The 25,777-nt window shown below is 42.1% G+C and overlaps 2 protein-coding genes across 7 annotated transcripts in view; one reads left to right on the plus strand and one right to left on the minus strand.

Moving 5' to 3' along the window:
* Positions 1-25,777, plus strand: part of LOC122562617 (clustered mitochondria protein homolog) — an 88,689-nt gene that overhangs the window by 43,223 nt on the left and 19,689 nt on the right. For both annotated transcript variants that reach the window (XM_043715604.2, XM_043715605.2), the window contains exons 11-17: positions 412-509; positions 8,020-8,124; positions 16,985-17,085; positions 17,678-17,830; positions 19,717-19,779; positions 21,703-21,941; positions 24,701-24,785. In XM_043715604.2, the coding sequence (XP_043571539.2) occupies positions 412-509; positions 8,020-8,124; positions 16,985-17,085; positions 17,678-17,830; positions 19,717-19,779; positions 21,703-21,941; positions 24,701-24,785 (844 nt within the window). The remainder of the gene's footprint in view (positions 1-411; positions 510-8,019; positions 8,125-16,984; positions 17,086-17,677; positions 17,831-19,716; positions 19,780-21,702; positions 21,942-24,700; positions 24,786-25,777) is intronic.
* srrd (SRR1 domain containing) overlaps positions 16,971-25,777 on the minus strand; it is a 42,773-nt gene continuing 33,966 nt past the window's right edge. The window contains exons 6-7 of one of the 5 annotated variants that reach the window (XR_015761253.1): positions 22,301-22,483; positions 16,971-17,096 (exon numbers count right to left, since the gene is read on the minus strand). Coding sequence is in view for 1 of the 5 variants with exons in the window: in XM_043715611.2 (XP_043571546.2) it covers positions 22,470-22,483 (14 nt within the window). In the remaining 4 variants the exon portion in view is untranslated. Of the gene's footprint in view, positions 17,097-21,770; positions 21,886-22,295; positions 22,484-24,232; positions 24,541-25,777 lie in introns of those variants that run through there. The other 4 variants (XR_006315374.2, XR_006315375.2, XR_015761254.1 and 1 more) reach the window with 4 other exon arrangements.

A 25,777-nucleotide genomic window follows, 5' to 3' on the forward strand; every position in this document is an offset into this window, starting at 1 on the left:
CAGGATAATGACAGGTTTTTACCTTACCACTGTTGAGAAGAAGATTTGATCTTCCACATGGATTGAGTTGTGTCCTTCAATGGTTTCTCTGATTAATCAGATAACCTGCTCCCAGATCTCTGCTTAAACCATTAGGTATCTTTCGTATACCAGGAGACTTACCCTCTTGTGCACAGCATCCATCTTCACTTGACAGTTTCTACTGGTGCAGGTAAAAATAGAGCCATGTGAAGATATATTTGTGTGACCTGTTGCTGCGCAGTGCATTGCTTTGCAACCCAGTGCGCCAAATTTATAAATTTGAAATCCTAACAGGGCATTTTGTTTCTTGAACATACAATAAGCTGCCGCTGCTAACCACCAACTTACAATCTCTGCTCGTGTTACGTTCAGCTGTTTTTCATACTTTAGGCACACACAGTTTACAAAACTCTTGAAGGAGAAAATGCGTAGAAGTGACAGAAGAAAAAGTTTAATGGAGGATGGAGAGAGTGCAACAGAAAATTATGGTAAGGGAGTCCAGTGTTTGCAGAGGTTAGCTGAGGGTGGGCGTGGGGAGAACATAATATCTGTCAATGCTGTAGTAGATGGGAAAGTTGTGTATTAGGTGTCAGAGGCTATTCCTAGAGGGCAGTAAATGTATTTTTTTTTAAAAAGAAAATACAGGTGTTGCTAGTTTATGGAAAAATGTGAGTGAAGTTTGAATTCTCGAATAATGTTTGAGCTCTTGATTTTCAATTCACTACTCTTTCACATTGCAGTTGAATTGAATATTCAATCAACTCTTGTTGATAAAGTGGATTCTGTGAAATGACTGAATGCTCTAATTGACCTTGCGTAGGGGAACTCAGCATTGAATTGTTTCTCCAAGCCCCACATTCTACAGGAGAATAACCTTCTGGAAATCACTCAGATGTTAGTGTAGAATAGCCTAGATTTAAAATAAAAATCATCAGCATTGCTCAAATGATAGCATTCTTGTCTGTTAGTTAGATGTTGTTATCTCATACTCTTCTTCAGCATATAACCTAAGCTGGCACATCAATGCAGCAACATTGCAGTGTTGTAATTATTGTTTCTGTCCTTGTCTGCTAAGTTGACAGACATCATTTGAAGACCTCCCCAAATCATGGCCAGCGTGAGTCCCTCGGCAAAAACAACACAATATTAACTGAACAAATATCTTGTTTGCTGTCCACAGGATTTTGCTGTGCGCAAATTAGGTGCTGCATTTGTTTACAAATATGTGACTGTGTCAGAATGCTAGTTCTTTCTTGATTATGGAAAATAACTGAATCTCCACATATTGCTGGTGTAGGTGACGCTGTGACAATTTTCCAAATGCAGTCATCTTTTGAAAGACTGCGGCCTCAGGAAGAACTTATCTGGAGTGCTTGGCACATAGCACAATTAACCTTCTTTTGTTTTGACATTATTTCTTCCATGGGATGTGTGAATGTTGCTAGCAAAGGCCAGCACTTGTGGCCCATCCTCACTTTCCCTTGAAGAGAACAGTTAAGATCCAATCACATTGACATGAATAGGTCAGATTGTGTAAGGACAGCAGATTTCCTCACCAAAGTGACATTAGTGAACCAGACAGGTTATTACAACTATTGATGATAATTTCACAGACATCGTTAGTGGGACTAGTTTTCAAATCCATATTTTTAATTAATTAATTGAACTTAAATTCCTCAGCTATTGTGGATTTGAATCCCAAGAGCATTTGTCTGGGTCCCGTACTAATCCAGTGACATTACCATTATGCCACTGGTGAAACTGTTCTTTTTCTGTTGTAGTATTGTAGATCCTAGCGTTGGGATTAAAGTCTTTAGGGGAAAAATAATTTCCCAGTAAAAGCACAGGTCCAGTTTGCATTAAGGGAGTCTGCCTTAGTCAGTGCATTATGTAAGTTACTTGTAGTTAACCTGTAAATGTAATGAATGGACTGGTGCAAGAGGAAGGTAAAGGCTAGTGTAGTTATTGTTGCAGTTTTTGTTTTTGCAATCATTATGGCGTGAACGTAAACTTAGAGGGCATAGGTTTAAGGTGAGAGGGGAAAGATTTATAAGGGACCTAAGGGGCAACATTTTTATTTTGAATGAAGGTGGTGTGTGTACAGAATGAACTTCCAGAGGAAGTGGTGGCGATAGGTACAATTACAACATTTAAAAGGCATCTGGCAGATGAATAGGAAGGGTTTAGAGGGATATGGGCCAAATGCTGGCACGTGGGACGGGATTAATTTAGGATACCTGATCAGCATGGGCAAGTTGGACCAAAGAGCTGTACAGCATGGAAAGACTCTATGACTCTACTCTTTTAACAAATGAAAAACAAAACCATTGGCCTTAGCAAGCAGTTTTTCTTTGTGTAGCTGTGATGTTGCTGAAAAAGCACAGAGTAATGCAAAAACAGAAATTTCTGCAAAAGCTCAGCAGCTCTGGCAGCACCTGTGAAGAGAAATCAGGATTAACGTTTTAGGTCGAGTGATCCTTCCTTAGAACCCACTGTTCTGACAGACATGAGCCATTAACTCTCATTTCTCTCCATAGATGCTCTTAGACCTGCTGAGACTTTCAAACAATTTCGGTTTTTATTTCTGATTTCCAGCAACTGCAGTTCTTTTGGGTTTTTTTTAATTAGTGAGTAATGCTGTGTTGGCTGTATGAGGAACTTATCTGCATTAGAACCTCTCTCAGTAGAGTCCGCAGCTGAGTGCCAAGAATTGCTTTTGTTTTTAATGCAGTGTTCTACGTAAAAATGACACAACTGAATAATGAAGGCGCTACATCTCCTTAACAGGATGCTGGCCACTGATGCTATTCCTGTGATTACATTCTGACAGAACCAGGAACATCTAATCAAGCATTTTATTTCCAGGGGTAAATGTGCTTGATTCTGAGGAAGCTCTGATACCTACATTGTAGCTGCATTTTTCTCAGCCACTGTTTCTCAATCCTATTAAATATTGAAGGATTTACCTTCATTACTGTATTATAGACAAATGTAACAAGGATGGTTTAGAAGATTAGGATATATTGAGGTCATCCTCACTACAGTGAGAAATTGCATTCCTAATCCAGATGTGTGTGTATATGTTGGGCAGCAGATAAATGTGGTGAAGAGGTATAGGTAAATGTTTTCTGCATTTAGTCACATTTCCTAGGGTAGTGATGGACAAGTTCAGAGTGTCCAGGGGTTGTTGCATCTCCATTATAAACTTCTCTTCCTTGATCCACAAATTTAAGCAGGAGCTTTGTAGCATAAATGAATATGCATTCTTGCCTCTTTGTTTAGGTTGCTGATTTGAAGTGACGAGCAGACAAGAATGGATAAGAAGCCATTTGGCAGCTTAAAAAAAGTTCCAAATTAGAGTCTGAACAGGTTAATACATGAAACAAACTGAGGCTATGTTTTAAAGTTTTAGCTTGTGGTCAGCTTGCTTCTGCTTCCACTGATTCAGTATGACCAGTTAATTGATGGATTGCTAATTAGTGGTACATTGAGATGGGTTCCGAACCCAAATGGACATCATGACTGTGATGTCAGGTGGGAGGTGGGTTATGTTGGGGACAGGATGTTGGTAATAGCCTCCAACCTTGAGTGTCCCTTGCCCCCTTGCTCTCTCCTTATTGTGTACAGCAGGCAGAAAACAGTGAATAAGTGAAGCCAGAAAAAGTATAATACCTCCACCTTTACTAGCAGACTGTGAGGTGCACCGAAGGTACCATTGTTAGGGCCCTTCCTTCCACCCCCTGTGTTGACACCTCATTCCCACTGTATGAAGTGGGCCTAAACACTTGCCCAATCGATGCCTGAAAAAAAGTGTGGGCAGTGAAAGATTACATTCATTTAGGTGCTGAATATTTGTGACTCACTTATTTCAAAATGGTAGATGGGCTTCTGATTTCCACACCGGTTCTCCTTCCATAATATCAGAGACTGGCACGATGTTGTTGGATGGTCAGCCTGACATTAAATTGTTATATTTTTCGTCGGCACAGTGAGGGGGCGGCATGCTTCATTTGTGGCTATAAAATCCAGCCACCGATTCATTGTGCAGTGGTATTTTTCAAATTTAAATTTATAAAGGTGATATGAATCTTTCAATGGTGCTACTTTAATAAGTTATTGTAATCGCAGTACATAATATGATGAATGGTGAGAGCTGAGCATATGTTGGATCACTAACTCTCCAAGACCGTTGGAGTCTCTAGGGATGAAGGATTTTTCTTAGGGCCACTGTGGCCCAGAAAAGTCATTGGGTCAATCAGAACTTTTTTTTATTTTTGTTGAACTCTTTCCTTGTGTTAGATGTGATAACAAAATAGATGGAAACCGAGTTGTCTGGGCAGGAATGTTGGAGGTGGGAGGTTGCTTCTTGTACTGACATTTATGGCATCTGCCTTCAGGCCTTTAAACAGAAAGCAACCACATCAGAGATCTTATAGCTATGTCAACTCATAGCATACAAGTTACAATGTACAAATGCATTTCTCCAGCACCCGTCTGCCCACCCCTTTTTCATCATAAACCAAAAAATACATATGCTATCATTTATAATTTCAAGTTATCCAACATACATGGGAGTACAGAAGATCTTTGCTCATGAACAAACATTCTTTGTTATTCTACTCTGTGCCAATTTCATTTGTCTCTGCAGTTCAGCAATCCATAAATAATCTTTAAAATAGCCAATTTGGCTATTTTAATGAGTTGTTGTTTGTTGTTCATCTGGTGTCTGCTCATTCCAGGGACGATGTTCCTTCAGTTAGCATTACTGACCTATATGGAATTGCAACTGATTGACCTTGCTGCATGAGGGTCACTCCAAGTTCAGACTTGCTCACAATACACTTGTAGGGTAACTGAATCATTGACATTTTAGTACCTCAGAACTGACATTGTCATCGTTCGTTGTTAATTAGAAGAAGAAGCTGCTGCTTGTTCTGGACTTCAGTGCTGATGATAAATAAATAAAATGTTGTTCTTATTTCAGATCTCTTGGCTGCTGTATCATTACTACAGCTCTCAACTTAGCTGGATCAGGATGAAGTACTTTCTCTTTCAGTACATGAACTATGTACATGGCTTCAATTGTCTTCAGTTGCATTCTTTTCTTGGTTAGCATCTACTTCATCTGCATGCTATTCTAGTAGTCTCTACTCCATCAATAGATTGTAATCATCGTCTATTATGGTGTCTTCAGTCATATCTCCACATCTATAGATCATTCATGGCCATGGTGCCCAGAAGATTAATCCTTCATTGCTGGAGACTGCAACAGTCCTGAAGTGTTAGCGATCCAACGTATGCCCAGTTCTTACCATGCAGAATATTAGGCAGTGTGAACCTTTCTGGAACAGTAGGAATGCCAAGTGGCGTGTGGAAACATTGGCATTTCCCAAATGTTCATATGTAATCAGAAAACTACGGCTGTGATTCAACTTAATTTGCCAATATGCATTTTCCATAGTCGTACAGACCTTTACTTTAGCAACATTGTGATAAAATTTCTTCAGTGGTTGTCATGGAGTAGTGCAATCTCTTCAAAGCTTTATTGAGATCTTTTGGACTTATTTATACTATCAACTTTCCAGATTTTTTTTCGCTGCTGCTTTGCTGCTAATAATCTGAAGGACTTTCTTGATAACTCCTTTTCAAGTTTCTTTATCTTGCCTCAGAAGCTGGCCTTGAGGGCATTTGGAATTCTGCTCAGAAGATGCTGAGTTTGTGGTAGAGATGCAACAATCCCTTGATATTAATCAAGAAAACATCCAATACCTTTGAAAACATCTGTTATCAGCATCTGTTCAGCAGTCGATGACTTGATCCCCTGCAAATCTCTTCTGGTAGGGTCACCAGTCTCAATTTTGTACTTGTTTCAGATTAAATGAATGGCTTTTGCTTAATGTCTACTGTCTTCTTTCTCACTATTTCTTTGGGCTTTCAGCTTAGCCTGTTCTCTTGGATGAATGTACTTCCTGCCTTAATTCTACCTTCAGTGGAATAATTTCTGAGTCACTATCTTGAGCCACTTGGACAAGTTCACAAAACTTGTGATGCCACATATAGCACCAGTGGCTATCTGACACTTCATGTTCACTGAATGATCTCCGTCTACAGTCTTCACGTAACAATCCCAGATCGCTGTGAGATGAGACAATCTGTTCTTTGGAGTAGAAAGGAACATCCAAATTATTCTCAACCTCCCTCCAATAGCCATATTCATAGGCTGGCTTTGTTTCTTTCCAGAAAAACACTATTGTGCCCACTTACTCAGCTTCTTGAAGTTAGGGTACTTAACAATAAACTTACCAATAAACGTGTTTCTTTTATGTAATGCCTTCTGCATTACTTACAACTTCTCCTCAAGATTTGATCTTTCTGCTTGCTCTTCTGCCAACATGTTTTTCTTTTCTCCATTGTATTGTTCTTCTTAGGCCTGGACTTTCTCTCAGCGTAATGCAGAGCCCAAGATTCTCCTGTTAATACTCCAGGTAATGATTTGACATATACAGAAGCTGATTCTGGAGGGTATTTGTTTTCTCTCAACTGACATGCTGTCATGAAGTGCTGAAAATGTGTTGCTGGAAAAGCGCAGCAGGTCAGGCAGCATCCAAGGAACAGGAGAATCGACATTTCGGGCATAAGCCCTTCTTCATGCCCAGATCTGTTATTCCTTAGTCAATCCTACCTTTGATGAAATTATCTTTCAGTGCATTAACATACTGATTAATATCCCTGTCTGAGTTCTAATGATTATCAGTGTATTCACAAATGACATTAGTCATTAAGACTTCAAAGCCTTCAAAATTTCGCCATTCTGATTTTCTGTTCCTTAGTGAACAGAATTACACGTCGAGAGTGTAACTGATTTAGATTAGATTAGATTAGATTACTTACAGTGTGGAAACAGGCCCTTCGGCCGAACAAGTCCACACCGACCTGCCGAAGCGCAACCCACCCAGACCCATTCCCCTTCTACTAACACTACGGACAATTTAGCACGGCCAATTCACCTAACCTGCACATTTTTGGACAGTGGGAGGAAACCCACGCAGACACTGGGAGAATGTGCAAACTCCACACAGTCAGTCGCCTGAGGCGGGAATTGAACCTGGGTCTTTGGCGCTATGAGGCAGCAGTGCTAACTACTGTGCCACCGTACTGCCCACTCGTTCCCTTCTAGGCAGTACTCGTTCCCTAGCACTGATAACACACTTGACTTGCTATTCTTATTTGACAGATTTTCTATTTAACTCTGTGTCTAATCTCATTGTTTTACCAGTGAGACTGGAGGAAGTTCCAATTCTCTTAAATTCTCTTTTTCTCTCCACAGGAGCAGTAATTGGAAACTTCAAAGTCATGCTGACTGTCCCAGCAGAATAAAGTTTGAATTATTCCTTGTTTCTTGCAGTAGCTGTGTCTCCCAACTTCGAAAACCCATTCAATTTCAGCTGTGCATTTCTGATCCCATATACCATGTGCTGGCTTCATTAGCTTCTGCCCGCATGCCTCTGAACAGAAAGCAAATACCATACTTCAGAGGTCATGTTATTATGGAAATTCACAGTGTATAAATGCATTTCTCCAAACAGAGGTCATGTGTGATGGGACCTCCAAGAATACACCTTAGGAGAGTTGGCAACCCTTTGTAGATGTGATCTAGTATTTAGCAATTCTGGCAACATGGACTATAGAATGTCAGGAATTACAGGATATCTCATGCATACTGTTCAGAATGATGTGTTAGTCGCATATTCAGTCTGCTTAGTGCAAGCTATCAAAATTTTACATTCTGCTGTAAATGTGCACTCACTATTTTTAAAGCCTATACTGGGGCCTATAATAACAAGGGAAAATAGTGGTTGAGACAGTGTGTCTAATGTTCAAGTTTTTCTACATTCTAATTCAGTTATCTTTGTAAGTGTCTTCATGTAATAGGTGTTACCTAATTCTGGAGATCATGTCCTAACTTGAATTGTGATCTTTTTTTTTATTCCCACAAAGATCATTTCAGAGGTATTGACGAAATGAAGGCAGTATGTCAGGAGGTGGGCTCTGTCAGTGACACCATCTTTGACATTCGTTTCAATCCAAATGTTTATTCATCAGGTAATGTACGGTACTGTTTTTTAAACTGTAATAAGAATTTTTCACCCTATCAGGAAGTGAGTTGCAGCTTCCTTTGGGTGAAATATTTCCCCTCCTCTCTCATCCTTTTATCAATGACTTCAAATCAGTACTACCTATTTCTTATCTGGAGGTGCCGGTGTTGGACTCGGGTGAATAAAGTTAAAAATCACACAACACCAGGTTATAGTCCAATCGGTTTGTTTGGAAGTACTAGCTTTCGGAGCGACGCTCCTTCATCAGGTGGTTGTGGATGAAGCAGCAGCACTCCAAAAGCTAGTGCTTCCAAATAAACCTGTTGGACTTTACCTGGTGTTGTGTGATTTTTAACTTTGAACCTATTTATTTACCTCTTTGCAAATGGAACTACAGTGAATCTTTTCTACCCACGAGATCTAGGCTCATCATAACTTTATACTCCTTAATAAAGTCACAAATCAGCCTCCTCTGTTCCAGAGAAAACAATCCCAGCCCATCCAATCTTACCCTCACAGCTAAACGTCTTCATTCATAGCAGCATTCATGTAAATCTCCTCTTTAGGCCAATCACATTCTTGCTGTAATGTTTTGTTACCTTTTTGGGTATCGATGAACATCCAATCCAGGATTCTCTAACCTCTGAATTTCTCATTATGCTACTACTTGTTGTGTATTCCTGTTTTTGTTTGTTTACATCCTACTACCCCTCCCCACTCCCATGCATCATCTCACAAGTATTGAATTGTAATTGCCACTCCCCTGCCTGATCGATTGGCCCATTGATGGTTTACTGTGAGGAAACAGCTTCTTTCTCACCGTCAACCACCATCATATTTTATATCATCTACAAATGTGCTTCACATTCCCCCTACATTTAAATATAAATATCTGCAATAAATATCATTGAAAAACAAGGGACTTAGTTCTGAGCCTTGTGGAACCCCACTGGAAACTTTCAATTCCAAAGCACCCAAAACCATCACCCTTTGTCTCCTGGAGAGAGAAACTGAGTTAATGTTTCAAGTCTGAAGAACACTCAGAGTCAAAATGTTAGTGGTGTTTTTCTCTCTCCACACATGCAGTCAGACCGCTGAGTTGCTGCAGTCTGCTCTGTGTTTGTTTCAGATTTCAGTATCTGCAGTATTTTGCCTTATGTTTTATCTCCTGCAACTTTCCCTTGGATTTTTTGAGCTTTTAATAATCTGGCCAAACAGCTATATAGGACCATATCAAAACCCTTGCCGAAATCCATGTAGCCCACATCAGATATACTTCACTCACTGATAACCTTTTTATTTTCCCAGTAGCCTGGTCTTAATCAAAGACAGGAAAACAGATTATCTAGTCAATATTAAAATGCTGTTGTGTGAGTTTGCTGTATACAAAACTGGCTACCACATTTCCTGTATTTACAATAGAGCCTACACTTCAAAAGCACTTCATTTGCAAAGCCCTGAGGGTGTGGAAGACTTTTTAATACTTGGTGGTCTTTTTCTTTTCCCCTCACCATTGCAATTGTTTTCTTAATACTGCAACCCCAATTTTATTTCAATCATCTTCTCTATCTTGTCTGTAACTGGGAACACTGAACTGCTAGCTGTGTTGTCCTTTAAACCATGTTTGCATGCCAGCTATATTTCCAAATGTGAGTCTGCACCATCAGCTTATCTGCAGTATTTATCTTTTGAAGTAGATCTTAAGTGCTGCCAAAGTCCTTTGTTTACTATTTTCTAGCCCTTGTTTCCTCTGCATTTCATACTGGCTTACAAATTGTGTGTTTTCCGTATTGGCACCTTCCGTTCTTGAAATAAACATGTAATTTTATGGTGCACAGATATAACTGAATTTTCAAAGGTTTAGATCGAATATTTAGGCAGACCCAGTTTATGCAGATTCTTGGGCTGGCATAAAACGTTAATAGCATCCTCACTGTTATTTAGGTTCTTAGCAGTGAACTTAACTCTTTTCCCAAATCAGAAGGAATGGGTTTAATTAGAGCCAGTTTCTCAATTAAATGGGGACAGTGCATAAATGGTATATTTATTGGCAACTATCAAACCTCAATATGTCATTTTAAGAGTTTCAAGAGTTAAATAAACCTGGCAATACGATTTTGCACTTTGAAAGCTGGTGTAATAGATCAACTCATTTGTTATATTTCTGGAAGGACACACATGACTCCTTTTGAATCTGATTTCTGTGTGACTCTGACCCCACATTATGTGGGTAACATTTAACTCCCTCTGAAGGGATATGACAAACCATGTAGTTTTCAGGACAGTACAGTCAAAGATGGGCAATACATGTGGTTTTGCTGTTGTCTCTCACATTGAGGATTAAATGAAAAATAGAATTAGATTAAATTGACATGCTTCTAAGGAAATGGTAAAATTTGATGAGATATCTTAAGTAAAATTGATGGCTCAATTGATTAATATACTGACCTGCATCCTACTGAGCTATTATAGAGTGTTAGGTTTCAACAAGAACTTATATTTAAGTAAAGCCTATCTTAAAATCTTTCATAGAGGCATTGTTTCTGGTTGAAAAACAGAAATGTTACAAGGCGTGACCAAAAGCTTGGTCAAAGATGGTTCTACATGAGGAGAGAAAAAAGACAGTAGGAATAGATTTGAAACCAGGGCTGTTGAAGGTATGGCCGGTGATTGTAGTCTGAAAGGAAATATGATGCTCAGCTGGTCTGAAGAAGGGAATGAATTTGTAGAGCTGGGGGGGGGGGGGGGGGAAAGAAGTAGGGACATTTGAAAAATAGAAACATGAGGTGAGAGTTTTGGGTATCAAGGACAAAGCGTGTGTAAGTAGAACTTGAAGTTGGATAGAGTAGGAGCAATGAGATTTGTGCAAACTGAAGTATGAGCAGAGCTAAGATTGGATGAGATTTTCTACAAGGGGTCATTGAAGGAGGCAGTATTCTTACAGAGGTTGAAGAAGGCAGTTTTTATGAAGGAGTGAAATGGGATCAGAAGCTCAGAATCAAACAGAGCCCCAGTGTGACTCCGTCTATGTTGCAGTTATTATAGGCAGGCTAGGAACCATAGTCTAGATTAGAGTGGAGCTGGAAAACAACAGCAGTTCAAGCAGCATCCGAGGCGCAATAAAATCGACGTTTTGGGCAAAAGCCCTTCATCAGGAATACAGGCAGAGTGCCTGAAGGGTGGAGAGATAAATGAGAGAAGGGTGGGGGTGGGGAGAAAGTAGCATTGAGTGGAGGAGGGGATGAAGGTGATAGGTCGGGGGGAGGGTGTAGTGGATAGGTTGAAAAGGAGATAGGCAAGTAGGACAAGTCTGGACAAGTCATGGGGACAGTGCTGAGCTGGAAGTTTGGAACTAGGGTGAGGTGGGGGAAGGGGAAATGAGGAAACTGTTGAAGTCCACATTGATGTCCTGGGGTTGAAGTGTTCCGAGGCGGAAGATGAGGCGTTCTTCCTCCAGGCGTCTGGTGGTGAGGGAGTGGCGGTGAAGGAGGCCCAGGACCTCCATGTCCTCGGCAGAGTGGGAGGGGGAGTTGAAATGTTGGGCCACGGGGCAGTGTGGTTGATTGGTGCAGGTGTCCCGGAGATGTTCCCTAAAGTGCTCAGGTAGGAGGCGTCCAGTCTCCCCAATGTAGAGGAGACCGCATCGGGAGCAACGGATACAATAAATGATATTGGTGGATTTGCAGGTAAAACTTTGGATGTGGAAGGCTCCTTTAGGGCCTTGGATGAAGGTGAGGGAGGTGATGTGGACGCAGGTTTTGCAATTCCTGCAGTGACAGGGGAAGGTGCCAGGACGGGAGGGTGGGTTGTAGGGAGGCGTGGACCTGACCAGGTAGTCACGGAGGGAACGGTCTCCGCGGAAGGCGGAAGGGGGTGGGGAGGGAAATATATCCCTGGTGGTGGGGTCTGTTTGGAGGTGGCGGAAATGTCGGCGGATGATTTAGTTTATGCGAAGTTTGGTAGGGTGGAAGGTGAGCACCAGGGGCATTCTGTCCTTGTTACGGTTGGAGGGGTGGGGTCTGAGGGCGGAGGGGCGGGATGTGGACGAGATGCATTGGAGGGCATCTTTAACCACGTCGGAAGGGAAATTACAGTCTCTAAAGGAGGCCATCTGGTGTGTTCTATGGTGGAACTGGTCCTCCTGGGAGCAGATACGGCAGAGGTGGAAGAATTAGGAATACGAGATGGCATTTTTGCAGGAGGTAGGGTGGGAAGAGGTGTAATCCAGGTAGCTGTGGGAGTCGGTGGGTTTGTAAAAAATGTCGGTGTCAAGTCGGTTGTCATTAATGGAGATGGAGAGGTCCAGGAAGGGGAGGGAGGTGTCAGAGATGGTCCAGGTAAATTTAAGGTCAGGGTGGAATATGTTGGTGAAGTTAATGAATTGCTCAACCTCCTCGCGGGAGGATGAAGTGGCGCCAATGCAGGTATCAATGTAGCGGAGGAAGAGGTGGGGAGTGGTGCCAGTGTAATTATGGAAGATGGACTTTTCTACGTAGCCAACAAAGAGGTAGGCAGAGCTGGGGCCCATATGGGTGCCCATGGCTACCCCTTTGGTCTGGAGGATTCGAAGGAGAAATTGTTAAGGGTGAGGACCAGTTCGGCCAAACGAATGAGTGTGTCGGTGGAAGGGTACTGTTGGCAACTTCTGGAGAGGAAGAAAGGGAGGGCTTGGAGGCCCTGGTCATGGCAGATGGAGGTATAGAGGGACTGGATATCCATGGTGAAGCTGAGGCATTGGGGGCTGGGGAAACGGAAGTCTTGGAGGAGGTGGAGGGCATGGGTGGTATCTCGAACGTATGTTGGGAGTTCCTGGACTAGGGGGGATAGGACAGTGTTGAGGTAGGTAGAAATGAGTTCAGTGGGGCAGGAGCATGCTGAGACAGTGGGTCGACCAGGGTGGTCAGGTTTGTCGATCTTGGGAAGGAGGTAGAGCCGGGCAGTGCGGGGTTCCCGGACTATGAGGTTGGAATCTGTGAGTAGGAGATCTCCTGAGGTGATGAGGTTCTATATAGTCTGGGAGATGATGGTTTGGTGATGGGGGGTGAGGTCATGGTCGAGGGGACGGTAGGAAGAGGTGTTCTCGAGTTGGCGTTTGGCTTCAGCAGTGTAGAGGTCAGTGCCAGATTACCACTGAACCCCCTTTTTCTGCTGGCTTGATGGTGAGGTCAGGATTGGAGCAGAAGGATTGGAGGGCTGTGCGTTGTGAGGGTGAGAGGAGGGGGGTATACAGGTTGAGGCGGTTAATGTCCCAGCGGCAGTTGGAAATGAAGACTTTCTCTTCAATGTTTAACTGACTAAAGGAATGTCTGATCCAACCAATCTGACAACAGAGAGGTAGTGGAAGGCTGAAGAGAAGTGATGGAGCTCGGTGTCATAAACAACCACATCATTGCTAGTCTTATACCTGCAGACAGTGTTCTAATTGGCTAGCATGTCAATTAGCTAGGCTAGAATTCAAATTTTAATTTTTTTCCTGATCTACATAGCTCAAGATCAAATTGGTCTGTACTTTTTCACTAAGCAATTAGGGAAACTTTGTGCACAACCTTATCACTCTTGTATATGTTAAAATATACCATTTGTTATAAAGAACAAGTGACATGCTAACATCCTTAGAACCATCAAGCACAATATTCTCCTAACACATTTTGTCTACTTCATGCTGTCTGAGCTTTCAGGAAGCTGTAGATAAATGTTACTTGGTTCTATTTTATTCATTTCATGAAATGTGATATTACTGTGTGCGCACTGGCTCACATAGATGTCAAATTGTAAAAGATGTTTTTTTTTGGAAATGGGATTGTAGGAGATATCTCTTGCTCTTATCTTCAATTTTGAAGGACTGTCTAACTTAGTTCCATTCCAATGTGGTTCTGAAGTGACGAAATAGTGCAATACAGGATCTGCAAACACTACCACCGTGCCATTTACCTTCAAAGCAATTGATATCATCACCAACATTCCTGTCTTCTCAAATGCAATATTGACTGAAGGAAGTGCAAAATTTGGCATTATTATTGGAAGGTATAACACATAATTAGCACCCTTATGGAACTCCATCAATTTGCATTAATTTGGTCTGCCATTCCATTATATGATGCATGATCATAAACAGATAATTTGGCTTACATAAGTGCATTGTAGGTAAGACCATAAGGTATAGTTGCAGAAGTTAAGCCATTCAGTGATGGCTGATAAGTTTCTCATCATCATTCTCCCGCCTTCTCCCCATAACCCTTGATCCTCTTGACAATCAAGAATCAATTTCTCTCTGACTTAAATACACTCAATGACCTGGCCTCCACAGCTAAAGGGCCTTCCCTTTAATCTAAGGCTGGGCCCTTGGATCCTAGTCTCTCCCACCAATGGAAATATCTTCCCAACATCCACTCTGTCCAGGCCTTTCAGTATTCTGTAAGCTTCAATTAGATTTCCCCATATCCTTCTAAACTCCATCGAGTATAAACCCAGAGTCATAGAGTCATGGACATGTACAGCATGGAAACAGACCCTTTGGTCCAACCCGTCCATGTCGACCAGATATCCCAACCTGATCTAGTCCCACCTGCCAGCACCCAGCCCATATCCCTCCAAACCCTTCCTATTCATATACGCATCCAAATGCCTTTTAAATGTTGCAATTGTAACAGCCTCCACCACTTCCTTTGGCAGCTCATTCCATACACGTACCACCCTCTGCGTGGAAAATTTGCCCCCTAGGTACCTTTATATCTTTCCCTTCTCACCCTAAACCTGTGCCCTCTAGTTCTGGACTCCCCCACCCCAGGGAAAAGACTTTGCCTATTTATCCTATCCATGCCCCTCATAATTTTGTAAACCACTATAAGCTTACCCCTCAGCCTCCGACGTTCCAGGGAAAACAGCCCCAGCCTGTTCAGCCTCTCCCTATACTCAGATCCTCCAACCCTGGCAACATCCTTGTAAATCTTTTCTGAACCCTTTCAAGTTTCACAACATCTTTCTGATAGGAAGGAGACCAGAACTGCACACAATATTCCAACAGTGGCCTAACCAATGTCCTGTACAGCCGCAACATTACGTCCCAACTCCTGTACTCAATACTCTGACCAATAAAGGAAAGCATACCAAACGCCTTCTTCACTATCCTACCTACGTGCGACTCCACTTTCAAGGAGCTATGAACCTGCACTTCAAGGTCTCTTTGTTCAGCAACACTCCCTAGGACCTTACCATTAAGTGTATAAGTCCTGCTAAGATTTGCTTTTCCAAAATGCAGCACCTCGCATTTATCTGAATTAAACTCCATCTGCCACTTCTCAGCCCATTGGCCATCTGGTCCAGATCCTGTTGTAATCTGAGGTAACCCTCTTTGCTGTCCATTACACCTCCAATTTTGGTGTCATCTGCAAACTTACTAACTGTACCTCTTATGCTTGCATCCAACTCATTTATGTAAATGACAAAATGTAGAGGACCCAGCACCGATCCTTGTGGCACCCCACTGGTCACAGGCCTCCAGTCTGAAAAACAACCTTATATCACCACCCTCTGTCTTCTACCTTTGAGTCAGTTCTGTATCCAAATGGCTAGTTCACCCTGTATTCCGTGAGATCTAACCTTGCTAACCAGTCTCCCATGTGGAACCTTGTCGAATGCCTTACTGAAGTCCATATAGATCGCATCTACCGCTCTGCCCTCATCAATCCTCTTTGTTACTTCTTCAAAAACTCAATCAAGTTTGTGAGACATGATTTCCCACCCACAAGGCCATGTTGACTATCCCTAATTAGTCCTTGCCATTCCAAATATATGTACATCCTGTCTCTCAGGATTCCCTCCAACAACTTGCCCACCACCGACATCAGGCTCACTGGTCTATAGTTCCCTGGCTTGTCCTTACCACCCTTCTTAAACAGTGGCACCACGTTAGCGAGCCTCCAGTCTTCCGGCACCTCACCTGTGACTATCGATGATACAAATATCTCAGCAAGAGGCCCAGCATCATTTCTGTGGCTTCCCACAGAGTTCTCGGGTACACCTGATCAGGTCCTGGGGATTTATCCACCTTTGTGTTTAAAGACATCCGGCACTTCCTCAAAAGTTCTTCATTTGTTAAGCTTTTCATTCCTGGGACCATTCTTCTGAACCTCTTCTGAACATGCTCCAGAACCAGTATATTCTTGCTGAGATATGGGGCCCACAACTGCACACAATACTCTAAATGTGGCCTGACCACAACCATATAGTGCCTCAGAAACACATCCCTGCTTTTATATTCAAATCCTCTTAAAATAAATGCCATCATGGCATTTGCCTTCCTAAGTACTGACCCAACCTGCAAGTTTACCTTGACAGAATCCTGGACTAGAACTCCCAAGTCTTTTTGCACTTCAAACGTCTGAATGTTCTCCCCATTTAGAAAATAGTCCATGCCTCTATTCTTCCTAGCAAAGTGCAAGACCTCACACTTTTCCACGTTGTACAGTACTCCATCTGCCACTTCTTTGCCAACTCTCCTAACCTGTCTAAATCCTTCTGCAGCTTCCTTGCCTTCTCAATACTACCTGTCCCTCTACCTATCTTTGTATCATCTGCAAACTTATCCAGAATGCCCTCGTTTCCTGACTTAGATCATTAATACATGAAATGAAAAGTTGTAGTCCCAACACTGAGCCTTGTGGAACACTACCTGTCACCGGCTGCCATCCTGAGAAGGACCCTTTTATCCCCACCAGTTGACTTATTGTGAATGCATAGCAAATAATTGCATATCTTACATATTCTATGCTTGGAGTTGTTTTTTTTAATCGTTGGTGTATTATGTAGCATCTTCTCTGCCAAGATGAATGGTCTGTTTGTAAATCAGAATTGAATTTTTGTTGCAGTTGTAAGATTTCATGAATCTGAACAAGAGGCTCTGCAACTTCAGAAGCGATTGATGAAGGAAATTGCAGCTTTCCTTTTGACTGTACAAATTCCCAGTTTTGTAAGTGACTCCTATGATAAAAGGCAAATATCAATTTACAGGAATTAGATTTGAGATGCATATATAATAACATCATAACAGACATATAAAAACAAAAAGGCTATATTTTTAGAGTGTGAAAGTTTTTGGGAAATTTACTTTGTGTTTGAAATTTTGAAAGTGTCAAAGACAGAAATTCCGTCGACTGGTGAAGTGGTCACCAGGATCTCGTACACATTAATAGTAGAGGGAGAAGTTAAAAGAAATGCTGTCTTGAAAAAATTATGTTGTGGCGTGGAATGTCTTCTCACAAAAAACTACTGAACTGATTTAAAGAAGGTGATTAAGGAAGAATTGGATGAACGCTTAAAGAAACATTAATATTATGGAGGGAGAGCAAGGAAATGGCATTAGAATAGATACTTCCAATTGCAAATCTCAGACCGTTCAAACATGAAAACAAATGAGCACTTTGGATGGAATGTTTTCACAGCTGTTGTTTGTCATTAACTAGTTATGGAGGAGGTATGGCTCTTACAAGAACAAAAATGTATTAAATAGTGTCTAGCATAAAGTCTGAACTCCCTTTCTGTTTTTTTTTCATGTTTTTCAGATCAAAGACTGTGTAAATCATGTCACTGTGCCTGTTGATGGTAGAACATTGACAGACGGGCTGCACAAATGTGGAATTAATATTCGATACATTGGTAAAATAGCACAGCTGATAAGCCACTCAGAAGACAAACAATATCTGGACCATATCTCTGTATGTATTCAGCTAAGGGAGAGATTGCTATGTGGAGGAGGACTGATAACCAAACTGTACATACATATGTATTGCTTTAAAAAGTCCTCATGCTTATTTGATAGTCTCTGAGTTTGCATTTGATGTGCTGGCCTGATGGCTCAATTCATAGTCATATTGTATAGTGTGGAACTGAGCCATAGAAACCAAGGAATTTCAGCGTTGATCCATGGCCTATGTTGATAAGTCAGCTGATCTTTGCTGAGCTGGCAGTGAGGCCTAGAATCAGCCTCTGTATCCCTGTGGGAGTATGTGTGTAGACTGTACTGGGTTAAGCTACGATGCAACCCTATATGATAATAGATGTGCGAAAAGCCACTAGGGCATTCTTGAAAGGGTGGCTGGGGCTTGTTGAAACTGAGCTAAGTTCTAGTGTTTATTGGCAAGTGCTGCCATGCAGGCCGAAAGCAGAAAGTTCGCCCTCCCTGCCCCCCCCCCCCCTTGAAACACCACCACTTCAGAGGGAGGTGGGACCAAATGCAGCATTTTGCTGCGTGTTGTCAATTAACTGGCCATTCTTGGAGCCACTGTTCAGTTCAGGAGGCAGGCTGTCTCGAATTGCCAGCCCATTTAGCAGCACTGCTGCTAATGTTTACTATTGCTGAGGCTGGGGTCCTGGTAGAGGACACCTTGAATGATAAGATATACTTGAGAATTTAGTAGGTTTTTGCAGAAGTGGGGGCCTGTCAAACAAGCAGTAGCAACCGAGGGTGATATGGGGAGATGTGATGGAGCACGTGATGTAAAGGTGGTCACTGCTGCTAGGGAGACTCCTCCATGCACTGTGAAATGCCCAGGTTTCACCTTGTGTCCTTTTGAAGCAGGGACTGGAGCAAAATGTCCACAGAGGTGGGCAGCAGCCAGTAATTGGTCACTTAATTGGTTTAGTTGGCTGTCAGGCAGACAGCTGAGCCTCCAAGCCTCTGCACCCCTCTGCACATCAGCTTCCACCAGTTGGAAGGATGGCAATGTGTTGGGAAAGTCCAACCATATAACCCTAGCACAAGTCATCACAATTACAAGTGGAGGGAAATAAAATCAGAAACCGTGGAACTTACGGCTTTATGAATTTGTATATGTGAAGTTGTAGATGAATTTCTTTGTGGGAAACATACAATTACCTACTGGCCTGTTGTCTTTGTAATGAGTCTACTGTGGTATAATTCGATGGTATGAGTCTTTTTCGTGAGATGGTGTACAGGACCAGGACAGGGTGGTTCATTAGTGCTCAAACTGCAGGACTCCCGGGACCCCACTGTGCTCTGATTGAAGGCAGATATCCTGTGCTTAGGGCCAGTGGTCAGGGCAAGAAACAACATTGGAGCCCATGATTTCTGCCCCCATCTCTGGTATTTTATTCGGAAGATGCTTCCTCTGAATGGAGGCTTAAAACCGATGGGCATAGTTTGAGGGTAAGATGTCTTCCTTTTTTAAGGTGATATTTTGTTTTCCTTTCTCTGAGAGTCATTCTCTTGACAGAAGATGATAGATAGAGGCTGTGCCTTTAACCTTATTAAAGGCTGAGTTAGATAGATAGATTTTTATGGTTAAGGGAGTCACGCGTTCTGGGGGGAAACACAGGAAACTGGTGACACTAACCAGATTAGCCATGATCTTTTAGAATGGTGAAGCAGTCTCAAGGGGTCAAGTGGCTTACTCCTCCTATTTTATTTAATGAATAAAAAACTTGTGTTTCTATTTGGGAATTAAGCATGTCCCTCAAAGTAGTTTTGGATACCGGAAATAACATTTATGATCATGTTTAACACAATAGTTGAATTTGTTGTAATTCTGGACCTTCAGTAGCTTGGTTACCGCCTAAGATTAAATATTTGTATTTCTTACAGAGGCTACTAATCACTGAAATCATCACTCGGGCAGCAAAGCACATTATAGTTCTCTACCTGCAGGTAATTTTTCTATTCACAGAATACAGTCATTAGATATGACTTGGAGGGAGAGTGAGTGTAATACATTCTTCATATGCTTCCCAACAGAACAGGAAAGTCCATGGTTCACTCCATCTTCTGTGCGGTGTTAGCTGGTCTCAGTGAGTCAGTTCAGCAGCAGTGTTAAAATGGGCTTTAGTGTCTGTTGAGTTAGGGAGAGCGAAAATAGCCATCATCGTTCCTCCTTGTTGCTATCCATTAATAAGTACTGCATATGTAGGGAAGGAATCAGGCATTGCTTAGTGGCCTTCACAAACTTGAACCATTTTCTGAACATGGGGCTTCACCTTCAGAGAGGAGGCAGGAAAATTCAAGGCAGCTAAAACAAATGTAAGAAAGAATGCATTTGGCTGCTTTTGAGGAGATAGCCAGGTTCTTCTCTCACTCTTGTTTCCTGACTCTGCATGTTGCTGGCTAACGTTTTGTTGGCTGTGTAATTACATCTGTGCTCAGGTGAAATGTGGGGATTAGGTTTCAGTCCTATATTTCCTCTGTTGCAGTGGGAAAATATTTGCAGTTAGTCTACTGAGCTGAGTTGTAGCTCGCAGAAGCTAGTGTGTTTTTGCTTATGTCAAGGTTAGACAGAAACTGATCCTGCTCATTTGTAGTTAGAATGGATTGGGTTGGGGGTATGGGGGTAGTGGGGGTGTGAAGGTGGTGGTCGGTGAGTGGGTAGTGTAAGCAGCCAATCCATTCACAACACATGAGTTGGTCACTTAATGGGGCTGCCTGCCTGCCTTCATTTCAAGTTATTCCATCGCTAACCTCAGGTGACGAGGCGTCCCAAGCCTTGGGGAAACTTGATAGCTGGAAGAGGGTGAGATGGGTGAATCCAGGAGATGATGCCTTTACAACACTGCTGCTGCACCAAGAGGGTTTCCTTTGGGTTTACAAGCTGGCTAGTCAACTTCCCAACCTAGGTGAGCTGTTTGCAAGCCACGACATCTTTGGAGAACAGACATCTTCTCCCTTCCCCATTCTATTATTTATTGTCTTGTTTGTGATGGGAACTGCACTGAAATCAATTCATGAAAACTCTGTTGTTAACTTTTGTGGGACACACAATAAGACCTGTTCTTTTGGGATGTCCCCTTCCAACAACCCTGCCTCCATAGAATGTGGCTGCCACTCAAATCTAAATTTATGTTTTCAATGTCTGATACCAGTGTCCTGCTGTAAACAATGTTGGTTCTAGAACTGGTGGTGGGAGGAAGATGGAGTAGATATTTGTGAAGCAGAAAGGTAACATTTCCCAAAAACACTCTTGAGAAGCATCAGTGCAATTATTGAAAAATCAATGCAGCGACCCAGACTAGTGTGCCATGGATTGAGATTGCTGGATTCTAAGTGTCAGCTGGGTCCCAATGGGACAGCAGTTCATCAAAAGGGACAGTCACCTCCTGGTGCAGTCAATCTCTCAACAAATCAATCTGGCAACAGCTGTGGCAGGTTTGGCATCTTTTCAATTCCTCATGTAAGTCTGGTTGGTGGTCCAAGGAATTGAAAAGAAAGTAGGGATAGTCACAGAAAGGAGGAGAAAAACTTAAAAGTGTGAGGTGCTTTATTTGACTGGTTTCTGGAAGCTGACAGGATTGTGTGACTATAATCTCAATATTTTATACAGGTTGGGTCATGCTTTCTCTCCTCTCATTGATCCACACCAAATTTTATGCACTAGTGGGCTCAATCCCATCCATGTTACTCATTGGTGTGATCATATTGAGGAACTTATTTAAAAAGAAAAAGCATGTTAAGAAAGAATACAGTGCTAAGATCTAGTTATATAAGGGACACATCTTGCTTTGTAACTCTCACAGTGTCTTCAGCATTTTTTATACAATTCATATTTCTACTTTTATATTCTTATTTCTACTTTTCTCCCAGGTTGTGGAGATATCAGCATGCTCATCTGCCATCAGTCACTTTCTGAACTGTTTTCTGAGCTCCTACCCCAATCCTGTTGCACATCTGCTTCCAGATGAACTTGTGTCACGCAGGAAAAAGAATAAGCGAAAGATGCGGATTCCTGGAAGTGACACAGCATGGGCGAACCTGACTCCTGTTGAGCTGTGGAAACAGATTAACAATGAAGCTAATGAAAACTTTGATTATGCGTTGGCTTGGTAGGTAATTGCACTGACATTTATCATCTTTGAACATTTATTTCTCAGTCCCTTTTTGTATCCCCCATTGTTAGAGGAGAAGAAATTCCTGTTCTACTCTTGTCTCATACTTGAATGTGTGATGGAATTGCTTTTGCTTCACATCAGGAAAGTCTATTTGATCACGGTGGGGGGCACAGGCGTGGAATGTAGGCTAACATGGATCCTGAAAGTGTTCTGAAGAATGACAGTCAAGCTACATAATCATGAACATTTTGCTATTCCCGAGTTTTGAAGATATGCTGGTTCTTAACTTTAGACTGGGTGGATAAATATTCCTTTGGTTTGAGGTAGATCAGCAATACAAACATCTCTTTTACCTGTAGGACACTTGAATGAGATTTCCAGGGATGAGGGGTCCTGGAGTACTTCATTGCAGCAGAAATTCTTGATCTGTATGTTTCAATCCCAGTGAGAGAGGAGACATTGCTGGATCTTGTACTGGGGATTTAGGTGGAACAAGTATCTTTTGAATTGGGGGAACAGTGATCATAGTATCATACCTTGAGAAAAGACAGGATGAGGTAAAAGTACTAAATTTGGGGAGAAATAATCTCGATGGGATAAGAACATATTTATCGCAGGTAAATTGAAATCAAAGAGTGACAAAGATCTTAACAGAACAATGATCTGCCTTTTTAAAAAAAGAGAGTTAGAGGATCCAAGATGGCAGCGATCTGAAACTGGCAATCTCAAGCTGGAAGGGGTGATGAAGGTGGGTTGTGGGATGTGTAAGTGCCCCCTGTGGGCAGGGGGGAAGAAGGGTTTGGAGGGATATAGGCCGGGTGCTGGCAGGTGGGACTAGATTGGGTTGGGATATCTGGTCGGCATGGATGGGTTGGACCGAAGGGTCTGTTTCCATGCTGTACATCTCTATGACTCTGAGTGCCTTGGGTACTTTATTTTATTTCGCTTTTTTGTTTTATTTTGTGTATATAGTTCTTGAAAATTTTGTAAATTTGTTAGTTGTAGTAGTTTTTAGAGCCAAAAAACTACACAAACTATGAGACTTTTTTTGTTGATGCTCAGCGATTTGTAAGTTGAGTTCTTCCTCTCGGGAGTTCAAATATCATTGCAGTCTGTTATGGCTAATAGTGTGCTTAAATGGTGTACCTGGAACATTACGGGGAGCCATTTGCTAGTTAAGAGGAAAAAGATACTTCCTAATCTTGAAAAGGAAAGGGTGGGTGTTGCCCTATTGCAGGAGATGTGCCTTGATGATCAGGAACATTTGAAATTGCAGCAGGGTGGGTTTGATCAGGTGTATTTCTCCTCTTTTGATGATAGGAGTATGGGATCAGTCATACTTGTTAGACAGAATCTCCTGTTTAGATGATTTAGATCATATTAAAGATGAGCATGGGTGGTTCGTAATCCTTAAAGCCTTGGTATATGGGGAAGCGTATGGTATTTTGAATGTTTCTTGTCTCCCAGTGCACCCCTTAAATTCCAGGTAGATGCATATTCCAAACAGTACCCTTGCATCGTGGCAGATTATTATAATGGAAATTTGAATTGTCTTATGGATCCCATGGACAGAATGCCCCCAATTCTCTCTTTGCAATCTCAGCAACTAGAGGGCTTATGTGTAAAGTTACAGCTGGTTGATGTTTGGAGGCGGCTCCACCCCATGGGTAGGGACTTTATGTTCTTCATAGGTGTCATACTAGGATTGATCTCTTCTTAATCCCCATGGCATTCTTGGATTCGGTGGTGTCCTGCACAATTGGGAATATTACCATATCTGAAGTATATGCAGCAGTATACTTAGTGGTTAAGATAAAGGGCAGTATAACACTGGCAAATGGATCCCTTTATTCTTAAGGACAGTAAGTTCATTGAGTATTTCTCTCATGAATTTAAAGCTTTCTTAGCCATTAATTCAGATTCGGCCAGTAGCCCATCTATTCTTTGGGAAACTGCTAAGGCTTATACTAGGGGGAGAATTATTTCTTACACTGCCAGTTGGAAGCGACAGAAGGGAGAGCAGCAATGCTTGCTTGAGGCACGGCCAATGGCAGCCGAGGAGGCATATTTTGATAGACCATCGGTGGCTAAGCTGCGGTGGGTGACATCGCTTCGGTCTACTTCGAACTCTGTGCTCAGACAGACAGCTAGGAAGGAACTCGCTTTTGCAAAACAAAGGTTGTTTGAGCATGGTGATAGGCCAGGCAGGTATTTCTAGCATATCTTGTCATGAAAACGAACAACCCCCCCCCCCCCCCCCCCCCCCCACTTCTCCAATCCATTACCTTAATCAGGGAAGGGACCATTGGCCCATCTGATCAAGATCTGGTTGTACTCTGAGGTAGTTTAGATTAGAGTGGTGCTGGAAACGCACAGCAGGTCAGGCAGCATCCGAGGAGCAGGAAAATCGATGTTTCGGGCAAAAGCCCTTCATCAGGAAACCTTCACTGTTCACTACACCTCCAATTTTGGTGTCATCTGCAAACGTACTTAGTATACCTCCTATGTTCACATCCAAATCATTTTATATAAATGTTGAAACGTAGTCCACCTAGCACTGCTTGTGGCACTCCCCTGGTCACTGGCCTCCAATCTGAAGGTTAAAAGAAATGGTGATAGGGTAAAGTGATTGTGGTGTAAATAGACGTCCAAAAGGCATTTGCTAAAGTGCCACATAGTAGATTTGTTGACAGAATCTTCCAGGTTCACTTCTCTTATTGTTAGCTAATGTTTGTATGATTGGTATGTTTCAGTGATGGGATTGATCAGGCGGTGGAGCGGTTTGGTCTGCAGAAGATATCCTTGCTGCGTGAGTTTTGTATAAAAGCTGGAATTCAGGTACTATCGATCCTTCCACTGTAAATGTGAAGTACTTAGAGCCATATAATCATAGAGATGTACAGTACAAAAACAGACCTCTCGGTCCAACTCATCCATGCTGACCAGATATCCTAAATTAATTCAGTCCCATTTGCCAGCACTTGTCCCATATCTCTCTCGACCCTTCCTATTCATATACCCATCCAGATGCCTTTTAAACATTGTAATTGTACCAGCCTCCACCACTTCCTCTGGCAGCTTGTTTCAGACGGGCATGACCTGCTGCATGAAAATGTTGCCCCTTAGATCTCTTTTAACTCTTTCCTCTCTCACCCTAAACCTATGCCCTCTAGTTTTGGACTCCCCCACCCTGGGGAAATGATCTTGTCCATTTACCCAATTCATGCCTCTCATTATTTTATAAACCTCTGAGGTCACCCCCACTACCTCTGACACTCCAGGGAAAGCAGCCCCAGCCTTTTCAGCCTCTCCCTATAGCTCAAATCCTCCAACTCTGGCAACATTCTTGTAAATCTTTGCTGAATCCTAGGCAGATCTCAATAAAAATATATAATCTTATATTACCTGTCATTCTGTATGTATTCTCCAACTGTATGTAACACTCTCTGTTGTGCTATAAGTTCATCAGACAGCATTTCAGTAAATATCGGTGAGGCTAATTTGTTTACAAAGCCAACTTGCAGAGCAAAACATGACACGAGATAGAAAATGGATAATACTTAGAGGACTAAATTCTGATTGGCTTAAATGCACCATCGTGTTACAGGATTGGGCTAGGGACGGTCAGAGAAGTCCCAGTCTGGTATCTGATTTGTTTTGCTATAGCTGAAAAAAAGATATACCTGCATTTATATAGCAGCTAATAACGGTCCAAATCATTTAACAACCAATAAAGTATTTTGAAATGTAGTCACTGTTGTGATACGGAACTAGGAGCTAATTTGAACATAGCTAGGTCTCACCAACAGCACTGTGATAGTGTACTTCAG

The sequence above is a fragment of the Chiloscyllium plagiosum genome, unplaced genomic scaffold (genome assembly GCF_037043375.1).
Source record: "Chiloscyllium plagiosum isolate Xiang-an unplaced genomic scaffold, Cpla_swu_hap1 HiC_scaffold_24, whole genome shotgun sequence".
Taxonomy (NCBI): Eukaryota; Metazoa; Chordata; class Chondrichthyes; order Orectolobiformes; family Hemiscylliidae; genus Chiloscyllium; species Chiloscyllium plagiosum.